General features: G+C 43.4%; 1 protein-coding gene across 3 annotated transcripts in view; it reads right to left on the minus strand.

Annotated features, from left to right (window-relative positions):
• The window catches only part of TTC23L (tetratricopeptide repeat domain 23 like), a 60266-nt gene extending 50665 nt beyond the window's left edge, over positions 1-9601 (minus strand). For 2 of the 3 annotated variants that reach the window (XR_006777641.2, XM_045787221.2), the window contains exons 1-3: positions 9334-9601; positions 4002-4076; positions 28-211 (exon numbers count right to left, since the gene is read on the minus strand). Coding sequence is in view for 2 of the 3 variants with exons in the window: in XM_045787221.2 (XP_045643177.1) it covers positions 28-211; positions 4002-4069 (252 nt within the window). In the remaining variant the exon portion in view is untranslated. The other variant, XM_045787223.2, reaches the window with a different exon arrangement.
• Positions 9602-11641: the final 2040 nt, after the last annotated feature.

Here is an 11641-nt window from a genome sequence, read left to right on the forward strand (position 1 = left end):
TAAAACCTAGTGAGCTTTTTGTTTTACCATTTTTTTCTTAATCAGCTGAGCTATTGTCTTCTGGCATTGGGCCAATTTCTCTTTAGGAAGAGACATGCAGCCCACGGCCTTCTCCTCCTTGGCTGTAGTGTCTTCTTCACTCTCTCCAGACCCACTAGAGGAACACAATTCATCTCTTCGCTGGTATGCTGGGACCTTGGCTTGCTGTGACCTGTAGATACCAGAGAGGGACATGGATGCACATTTGACCTCTGCGTATCTCAAACCAGGTAAAATTGAAGGACAGAGTGCTCCCAACTGGGGAGTAGGGATATGCACTCTAACAGAAACGTGAAGAAATAAAGTCTGGGGATAAGCTCGTGTCCCCCTTGAGGCCTAGAATCAGGACAGCAATGTGGTGACTCAAATGAAACAGATTTGTTAAACCAACCACCTCTCTCAGAGTTCCAGCTCTGCTACTTACTGACCATATGACCCTAAGCAAGTTATTATTTAATTCGTTTCTTTGTAAAATGAGGTCAATCAGATGAGGTGACTAGATTAAATCAGATAATACTCATAAATCACTTAGCATAATGCCTCTTATTTAGTAAGTACTATTTTAATATTAGCTATTATTATTCTATTAGCTCCATGACTGGGTTTCTTCATCTATAAGACTAAAGTGTTGAATTGGAAGATCTCAAAGATGTTTTATATTCTAAAAAGAAAATCAATACAATGAAATAATCAGTAGGGAATTAACAGTTTGAGGCTAGACTTCATTGTCCTCTTCCATATTTCTTAAAAGTAGTGGCCAACTAACTAAAGAGGATGTGGTCCCAACAAGGAGAGGGGAGGGAATCCCACAATGTCAAGAGCAGATTCAGAAGCAAATGGCCTTCTCAGTTCTGTTAGAAATAAATGTGTTGAAAAACAGCTGAGTGGGTTGAAAATCTCCCCCTCTCCACTTGCTTCTCTCCCTCCTGCCCCCTCTCCCTCTCCCTCCTACCCTTCCTTTCTCGCTCCCACTCTCCCTCTCTCCCTCCTGCCCTCTCACCCCCCTCTCCTCTCTCCTTCCTGCCCCCTCTCCTGTCTCACATGCACAATGTAGATCTCTGACTTCAATGCTAAACATGATTATGAATGGGTAATTGGAAATGGTAAAGATAAAAGTCAAAGGAGGTTCTATTACACAAAAAAAAGACATAACCACGTCTTAACATCACCAGAAAAATCAAAGTGACCCTGAAAAAAACAGAATTCTGAAATCTTAAGAGCAGCAACAGAATGTTTAAATAATTATAAACAAGTCTCCTAAAGGAATCACCTTGGTATATACAATAGCTTTTAAAAGTTCAACCACTACATAGTTTTAAGAATAAAATTTATCTTCCTTTTCCACTGATTAGATAAGTCATAAATGCTCACTGTAAAAAAAAAGAAGAAAAACAAATGCCAAGTGTAATCTTTCACACTAGGTTTAAAAAAATGACATGTTAATATCCATCCAGACTTCCTGTTCTAAATAACCTACCCAGAGGCACATGAGCAAACCAGGTCACGTGGACAGGAGAGCGACATTTCTTCTGGCCCAGGCCCTGGCAAAATCACCTTCTGCCCATAAACAGAAGTGCGCTTTCAGAAGACATGCAAACTCAGTGGACAAGCCAGAGAACATGGCTGATGCAAAGTGATCACAAGGTAGGTGCGAAGCTTGCCTCCTCTCTGCCTGGTGAATCCCATGCTCCTTCTTCAAAACCCAGCTCAGATGTCACCTTTGCTGGAGTCCCGTACCAGAGTAACAAGAAGAGCACCCTCCAAAGGACTTGGAAAAATTTCCTCCAAACTTCTACCATAGTGCAAATCACGTTATAGTCACATTTTCAAAATTCATTTGTTTTGTTTCTGAGTCGTCTTTGCCTTCTAGCAAATAATCTCCACCAGGGCCAGGGCTAAATCTCATTTGTTTCTGAAACCCTGATACCCGGCTTACAGTAAAGATAAATAATGGCTTGTTAAATGATGCACCAATAAATGAAAAAAGAAAACACAGTCTTTAGTAGGACACTTGAAAAATACTGAAGATAAGAGGAATCTGTGGCAAAAGATCCTAAGTCAAGACAACGAACAGAAAATTTAGTCCCTCAATAGAAGACGTTGCTTAGGCTGTGTCTTTCATAGACCTGAAGCAGAAGTTCTATCTACTGGGATCGCCAAAGAGATTGCCAATTATGGATCTTACAAATTATAAGCCCTAAATATTTTAAGTTCAGCCTTCAATAAAATTAAGCTGAGACCAAAGGCAGGAGCTTCAACAGCAGCGACCACAAAGGAAGGAGAAACATGGAGGTCTTGACAAATGACTTGAGAATGCAAAGCCCTAAACTAGCTTTGAACATCTTGTCGTGAAATACAAAAAAGATGACTGAAGAATACTGACCAGTCAGATATCTTGAAAGATAAAATAACAGTCAGAATAAAAAGAATAGGGGCGCCTGGGTGGCTCAGTCATTAAGCATCTGCCTTCGGCTCAGGGCGTGATCCCAGGGTCCTGGGATCGAGCCCTGCATTGGGCTCCCTGCTCTGCTGGGAGCCTGCTTCTTCCTCTCCCACTCCCCCTGCTTGTGTTCCTTCTCTCGCTGTGTCTCTCTCTGTCAAATAAATAAATAAAATCTTTAAAAAAAAAAGAAAGAAAGAATAAAAAGAATAGGTAGGTTGAATGAAAGGTCTGTCTTGCCAGGTTTATAACTTATTCTATATATTGCCATCATAAATATGAATTCAGACTAGTAATAAGGAGTATGAATTATCTGATTACTTCCAAGATACTCTACTGTGAACTCTACATCTTAACTTCAATTTTTATAGTTATACAATAACCTTAACCTCAGGATATTTTATGAGGTGGTACAAAATTACTAAAATGTTAACCAGGAGTCACATGTGGCACATGAAATGTAGCGAATTTGAATTGAGATGTGCTATAAGTATAAAATACACATTGAATTTCAAAGACTTAGTATGAAAAAAAATAAAATATTTCACTACTTATTTTATAAAATATTCCAGATATATTAAGATAAATACAGTATTAAAATTAAATTTACCTATTTCTTTTTCATTTTTTAATATGGCTACAGGAAAATTTTAAATTACAGTATGGCTGGCATCTGTGACCTGCATTATATTTCTATTTGATAGCATTGGTATAGATCAATGGTTCTCAGCCAAGGGTGATATTGCTCCCAGCGGACATTTGGCAATGTCTGGAGACATTCTGGTTTGTCATTACTGGGACAGTGCTACTGGCATCTACTGGGTAGAGAACAGAAATGGTGTGTAACATCCTACAATGCACAGGTCAGCCTTCTACAACAAAGAGGCAGCCAACCCAAAATGTCAACAGTGCCAAGGTTGGGAAACCCTGGTAGAGAGAAATGGTTAAAGAATTGACTCTGTAATCCAGCCACCCAGTCTGAATCACTAGCTGTGTGATTTGGGGCCAATTACTTAACCTTTTTTTTGATTTGTACTCCTTAGCTATAAGATTATTAGTATAATAGTACTATCAGTACAGGGATATTGGGGCAATTAGATGACTTCATGTAATGACTTAGAACAGTGCCTGGCACATAGTATTTGCTCAATAAGTATTAGCTATTATGATGTGAAAGTTTTACTCATTGTCTCATTATTTCATAAAACAATTTTAATTTACTCATTATCTTTGTTATATTTAATTCTCCATGACTTTATCAATCTTCGTATGATTAACTATCTATAAAAAATAAAATTTCCCTTCAGTTAGGAAAAAACAATTAGGTTCCTTCTCACATAGGCTGCACAAGTACAAATTGATTGCATAGCAGAATCGTTATTAAAACACACCACAGAAGCTCAACCTTCTCTTCTATATAATATGCATGCAAAGCTCCGAAAGTCCAGCTTTGCCTTAAGTGGGATGTCCCAGTGTTCCAGGCCAGTGACTGAGTGCGATGTCAAGGTTCTGTGGTACTTACAGGTGGAAGCAGAAATCCCAGTCGGTGTCATTGCTGACAGTTGGAATGCGGATGGGGCTGGCTTGCATCTTCTTCCTACCAAGAATCACAAGTCAGTTTGGCTCCGGAAAAAAAAGGCTTAGAAGTCTGTTCTATTTTCCCTCTGTTGGATGCTATTAACATTAAACTGAAACTGCCCAAATACATAACCCATTTGAAATCCATAAATAGACTATCCACACTCATGTATAGAGACATCTAGAATGCAAAAATTAAAGGCATTTGCCAAATTAAACCTCTGAATTAAATTTCTTTCCCCTAATTCCTACTCCATAGTACCTCCAAAATCCCTGACTTTTTTTTTTTACCCCCTTAAAGCCAGTGTATTTACAGCTCCAGAATCATCAAAACTATGTTCTCCTACTCAAGTCAGATATTGTTTTTGCCAGATGGATCCAAGCAAAGGAACCAGTTCTAAGCATTAAATGAAGTATAGTCAGCGTATTGGTTAATTCTCCTTGTCCCTTGGCCATCCCACTATTTAATAGGAGGTCCTAGTTAAAGAACACACATGCCTCTGGGTATTGTCCTTAGCTGATGGGGGATATGACTGAAACCTCATGACAAAAATCTGATTTATAATTATTTGCGAAATTCAATTCTCATGGCTCTCCCTTTAAATCAAATCTAAATCGAATGCATAGTTATGTATTGAACATTAACACCCATCAAGTCGCTCCTCATTTCACCCTACAGAATGTCACTCGTTCCCACCTGAGTCCTCAGCAGCTCTCTCTGACCCAGGCTCCAGAACATCCACAATCCAAACACCAGAAGGAGATTAATTTCTCTTTCTAATCTCTACTTTCAAAACTATGGCCTGGGCGAGGATTTTGAGTTCTCACACTCCTAAATTCTGTTCTATGAGGTGCCATATCGCCCTGAATGAATTATAACACCAAACTTTGGCCCCTCTCTCAAATGCAAATCGCTTCCTTCTTCCTTTCACCGCAACTTCGTAAACCCTGACGCCACATTCTGAGCCCCAGGCGAGCATCCCGAGACTTTTTTCTTGCGGCTGCTTCCCCCACCACAGAGGCTCCAACTCGAAAAGTACACGCGGGGCGCAGCAAGGCGAGGGTTGGGCCGCCCACCTGGCCGAGGGCAGAGAAGCCACGCCCCGGAACTAGCCTTCGCGGCTCCCTCAGCGGGAGAGCTCGGCTTCCTCGGGCGGCGTCAGCGTCCTGGCTTCCGCGGACCTCGTTCAGAGCGCCGCACAGGTGCCTGGAGGAAGCGAGGCTCTCTGCGCGGTTGGCCTGGCGCGCCAGCAGCTCAGGTTCCGGCTCGGGAGACAATGGGGTTGCTATGGGAACGGAACGCGTGGACAGAGTCCGGAGCGTCCGCGCCTGTAGCCATGGCGACGCGGGGCACTTCCGGTCCCGGAAAATCCCGGGCCGCTCCCGGGCGCTTCTGCAGCCGCGCAGCCTCGGGCTCGTCCCCAAACTTCCCTCTATTGCGGTTGCATCTTCACCTGTTGTTTCTCTGAAAGGGACTTTAGCTCTCAGGCATGAAGATGCAGGAAGAGGAGAGAAATCCCGTCGCAGGATGGAAGAGGGCGCCGGGCTCCACGACCCCACCTACTTAAAGTTGCGGCGTACCGGGCTGAATGGGCGCCCTGCGGGTCCCCCGGGTGTTCTGGCTCTCCGGGCCGGAGAGGACAGGCTCAGATGTAACTATTGATGGTGTCAGCACTGTGTTGACCCTCCCGGTAAGATTTGAGCTATGCTTGATCAGAAAAGCGGAGTGCCCTAAATGAGTATTTTAAGGAATGGACCAGTAGTTCTGCTACTGATTAGAAGTTCCAACAATATTTTCGAGATGTGGGGCACGTTTGGCAAACACCACATAGCCCTAATTTATGCAACAGGTATTCTTATACCATTCCTCTTCAGGAGCCTGAAATACACAATGATAACAATAATTCAGATCTGACTGGTGCAGGGCTGTTGGGGCCAGTACCCAAACCAACAGCACCGGCTCCGCAGCCTTGTGCGTAAGGGTGTTATCACAAACCCTCCAGTGAACGAGGAGCCTATGACAAGTCAAGATGAGGATGGTATGTCCTCGTTTAAAAAAAAAAAGAAAAGAAAAAAAGCAGGCTCGGTAGAGGGAGAAGGAAAATAATTACTAAGAACTTGAAAGGTGGTGTTTACATTTGGTGTTTGTTCTTTCCAATTCCAGGTTGACGTTTAATTGCCATTGATCCAAGACTGCCAAGATAGGCTTTCTGCAGTTAGGTTAGAGGAGCTATTTAAGAGTTTGCGTAAATATCTCTTAAGTAAAACCTGGACAGCATCTTAACTTAAGGTTTAAATCTCTACCCTCAAGATCCTGATCCAAAATTTTAGAAAGATCCCACCCCCTTTATTCTGTTTCCTAAGAGAACTCCCAACATGGAACAAGGATGAGAGCAATGAACTCCGCTTCAAGATTTCAGGACTCAAGTTTTGACTCTGTGTGGCCCGGAGCAAATCACAGCTCGTGAGTCTCAGTTTTCTTGCTCATACAATGAAAGTATTTGTTACCACTTGCTTTCTACAGCCCCTCCCAGTTCCCAGGATTCTGTGGTGGCAAACCGCAGATTTTTGTGACTATGTGAACAATATTTAACACATATGGGGATAAAAAGGAAGAACTGGTTTTCGGTTCTCTAACACTGATTCCCTGTACCCTTGTGAAGTTGGTCTTCATCAAATTGAAAAGTTTTAATGTTCTCATTCTAGGAATTGGCTGGGAGGTTGTTTCTAAGTATATGAAGTGTAACTTCTCGTTCCTGAACACCAGCTTCTGCCCATCATTGTGAAGTGAGGTACCGGAACAGGCACTGAATTTCCATTCTAAAAATGACAGTCTGGTTCCACCTCCATTTAATTAGCTTTGACCTTGGGGCGCCTGGGTGGCTCAGTCAGTTAGGCGTCTGCCTTCGCCTCAGGTCATGATCCCAGAGTCCCAGGATTGAGCCCCACTTGGGGCTCCCTGCTCAGCAGGGGGTCTGCTTCTCCCTCTGACCCTCCTTGCTCTCGTGCTCTCTCTCTCTCTCTCGCTCCCTCTCAAATAAATAAAATCTTTAAAAAACAATTAACTTTGACCAGAAGCAATTCACCTGTATAATTAGAAATCAAATTTAAAAAACGTTAAACGGTCAGAGTTCCAAACCCATGTGCTGTTTTTTTCCTTCCCTTGCCATCTTCACCCTGTCCCCAAATATAAACCTTAGTTATAGGTAAATGTGCTTTCGGTTTGTTCATAACTCTGGAATGGGATGCTAGTAACCTGGGTGGACACCGAGCTTCTATAGTGTGTTCATGCACAGTCCCTCTCTTGATCCTGAGGTAGAAGAGGCAAGCACTGCTATTGCAGAATCACACAGAGGAAGCATGTGTGCAGGGTACTTCTAGATTCTTCCATCTCCAAATAAACTGTGATTGACTCCAAATTAACCCCAACAACTGTGAAACTTAAGGACAAGGAAATCAAATAAACTTTCCTTTGGACTGTGCAGTTTCTTAAAACACATTTTCTGTCCTTTTAAGACAAGGTTAGATTCCTTACTTCTGAGCTCCCATACTCTCCATCCGCAATCTCATCTTGACGTTCACAATTATATTGGCGCTCTCTGTGAATCACTCACATGCCCCATGTATTTGTCCACCCACCCAGGAAAAAATGCACATTGAAGAATACCTGCTATGTGCCCGATACTGTTCTAAGCGTTAGGGAAGCAACAGTGAACAAACAGACAAAGATTTTGCTCTTCTGGACCTTCTATTCTAGGTGAAGAAAAATAGGGCTACTGGTTTTCTGATGTCTCTGCAAGTTAGAAAAAGGCACAGGGCCAGGGGAATAGGCAACAAGTTTGTGTGAATTAGGGAAAAAGAAAAAAAAAAGCAAGCCTCTTCCTCCAGGCAGACTCAGGCCCCTGCTAAGCAGTAAAGCTTTGGGAACAGAGGGTGGGCTGGATTTTAGGGCTCCCTTCCCTCCTCCCTCCCTCAGCTGGGTGAACCACCTTACATGGAAGTGCCAAATTATATGGAGAAAAAGCCAGATAAAAGATCTGGAAAGTGATGCGGACATGTAGGGTGTGCTAGCTTATACAGTGTAGTTAAGGAAGGCCTCTCTGACAAGGTGGCATTGAGTAGAGTAAGTAGAAGGAGCAATCATACAACGTCAAGTTTAAGAAAAGATAACAGCAAGTACAAAGGCCCTGAGACAGGAGCAAATTTGGTGGGTTCAAGGAAAAGCAAAAGTGCAATTAAGAATGAGAAGGAGACAGAAGAATGGGTCAGCAAAAGAGCAAAAAGCATGCAAGGCCCTATAGGCAATCCATTCATCTAAATATCCACCCACCCATCCATGAAAACTGAATACTCACTAGGTGGCTGGCCCCGTCTGATCAGTGGGACCTCCTTGCGGGCAAGAGCTCTTACGGTTCACCATCCAGCCTTTAGCATTCAACATAGCGTCTGACTTATTATCAATGTTCAATAACACTTAAGAAACTTGGGATCATCTTCAGGAACTCTCCAGTAGCAGAGATTCTGGCCCTTTAGTATGTATATCAGTTTCTGTAACAAGTGACCACCAACTTCATGGCTTAAAACAACACGAGGTTATTATGTGCTAGTTCTGGAGCTCAGACGTCTGCGATGGCTGTCCTTGCGCTAGAGACAAGGTGTGGGCAAGGCTGATTCTTTCTAGAGGCTCTCGGGGAAAATTTTGTTTTCTTGCCTTTTCCGCATGGAGACCACCTGCGTTCCTTGCTTTGTGGCCTCATTTTCTACCTTCAGAGCCCGCAGTGCAGCTTCTTTAAATAATTAACTCTTGACTCCTTCTGCTTTAACAGACCCTTCTGATTAAATCAGGCCCACCAGATAACCCAGGATAAGCTTAAGGGCAGCTGATTAGCAATCTTAGTGCTCTCTGCCAACTTAACTTTTCTTTGCCATGTCACATAAAATATTAAGAGTCCAGGGATCAGGACGTGCACCTCTTTGGGACGAGGGTTGGGGGGGGGAGTGCGGGGGTGGTCCGTTATTCTGCCTCAGTGTATTTAACCTGACTTGATTTGCTTAGTTAAGTTTAAAAACATCCAGAAGTGACATAGGGAACGCTTACTACCTGTCCTCCTCCTGTGAAAAGCTATTATTTGGCGGTGTCTTGCTTGTTTCTCTCCCCTGCCCATCTCCCATTTATAATCCGGTACATCCCGTCACAGTACTTGAATATACTGTTTCTTCCCATTTGGGGGCTTGGTTCATAATGAATGTGCAGGAGTGTCTTCCCTTCCACTCACCTCTTTCTCTTGGGGACTTAACTCTTCAGAGGAGCCTTTCCATCTGCTGGAACCCACATCGATTGCTCCCTCAACCCATGGGCTCCAATGGCCTTACCGCAGTCATCATAGCTGAGCTCTTGTCCTTTGATCGCTTCACAAATATGCAACTCTCATGCTTGAGTTCTTTGCCCTGAGGGGAACAGAAATTGCTACTCTGTGAATGCCTTGGTCTGTTGCTTTGCCCAGCCCCCTCTTTGCCTTGCAGTCGGCCTTTTAACTTTGCTCACAAAGCATCATCACCCCCTTCTTTGCTGGATAGGGTTTCTGCTGCTGTCAGCACCCCGCATTCCAGTTATGCCACGTTGCACAGGGTTGTGCTTTGACACGTTCTGGGAGCATTTCCCCCACACAGCATGTCATGTGTTTATCTGAAGATGGGTGGGTTTAATTATTAAAGGCTTTGCAGTCTGTCTTCCAAGTTTATGTAAGGAAAACAAATTGATGAGTCTTATTCAACCAATGTGAAGAAAAAGGCCATTCTTTCTCACACACTGTGATGACACAGACACTATTCTACTCTTTTTTCTCTGCATTCTTGTAGCATATGATGGGCATTATTGCGAAAATGGGCAATTTGAAAATTATTCAAGTAGTCCTCACATGTGTGCATAGAGACATACGTAGGGCAGTCATCCCATCATTTTTAGGGCTGTAAAATACCGGAAGCATCGATAAGGAACTAATAAAATACAGCACAATCGTACTATGAAATATTATGCAACAGTTAAAAAGAATTAGATGTGTGTGCCAACGGAGAACAATCTCTAAGATATTTTAAGTATCTTTTTTTTTTTTTTTAAGTAAGCTCTCCCCCGCCAACACGAGGCTTGAACTCCCCAGCCCAAGAGTTGCATGCTCTACCAACTAAGCCAGCCAGGTGCCCCTTAAGTATCTTTTAAAGTACGGTCCAGAAGAGTGTATAAAATACACTTCTGTATTTAAAGGGGCAAACTAAATACATGCCTACGGGTACATACGGACAGAGAAGGCCTCCGGTCATCCAACAGACTGAACAGCTGTTGCTTCTGGAGAGGGGAACTAAGGACTGGAGGAGATTTATTTTCAGTTTCTTTCAATTGACATCTAGTCATCCAGACTTGGGAGTTTCTTCTCATACCCCAGCCTCGGTATGAAGCATTTCTTTCCATCTTTCCAAGAACGCTGGTTTGGGTGCAGCTGTTAGGTGCCCAGCTGAGTGTAGTGTTTCTCCAGGAAATCATCTTCTGAGTTCAACGGCTGGCCTCCGTTGAAGGAAGTCCTCCTCACAGGGTGCATGCACTTGATAATTTAAAATAGTTAACAACTTCATATGCCATTTGCATTATTTTCATTGATTTCTTTTGTTTTCCGGGGGGGGGCATTAAAGGTCCAATTAAAAATGTACAGTGTGTAGTGAGGCGAGCTGAAGTCGAGGTGGGAGAACCGTGTTGTGAGTAAAGGGAGACGGCCCATTGTATTATGATAAAGAACGTGAGCTACTTAAATAATTGCTCCCATTTCATTGTCACTTGGTGGGTTTCTTGGTTTTTTTCTTTTTAAGATTTATTTATTCATTTTTAGTGTGGGGGGAGGGGCAGAGAGAGAATCTCTCAAACAGACTCCCCGCTGAGCAAGGAGCCCAGTGCAGGGCTCCACCCCACAACCATGAGATCATGACCTCAGCCAAAACCAAGGGTCAGACACTCAACTGACTGAGCCACCCAGAAGCCCCGTCATTGGGTGTTTTAATTATGAGTCAACCTGTGAGAGTTCACCCTAAAGAGTGTTTTAGGAATGAATTATCCCTGTAGTCATAGAAGGTATTTGACTTTTTTTAGCACGTGCATGTATTACCTTTTCAAAAGAGGGAAAGGACAGAAGAGAAAAAACAATCTAATGGAAGCTTTTAAATGGTTACAAAGACTACAGAGAACCGTGAGGCAGTTTTGAATTGAAGAGCCATGATACAGCTGCCCCCAAGGGGCTGATGCTTGGGGCTGAGGGGCTCATCGGCTGACCTTAATTAAGGATTCTCCTGGGTTATCTGGGTGGGCATGGTGTAATCAGAGGGGTCTTCGAAAGTGGAAAGGGGAGTCAGAGTCCAAGATTAAAGATGCTAGGAGACGGCAAGGAGGTGACATATAGTGAGAGGCTGTGGACCACTGCCTGCCACTGAGTGTGACTCGGGCAAAACACACCATCACACCCAAGCGCCACCGACCCGATCCTCGGGAGCCAGACACATATGCCATATGCTTACGAATGCACCAAAAATCAACAACAGAGA

Source organism: Ursus americanus, chromosome 15 (genome assembly GCF_024610735.1).
Source record: "Ursus americanus isolate L20-20 chromosome 15, mUrsAme1.1.p, whole genome shotgun sequence".
Classification (NCBI taxonomy): Eukaryota; Metazoa; Chordata; class Mammalia; order Carnivora; family Ursidae; genus Ursus; species Ursus americanus.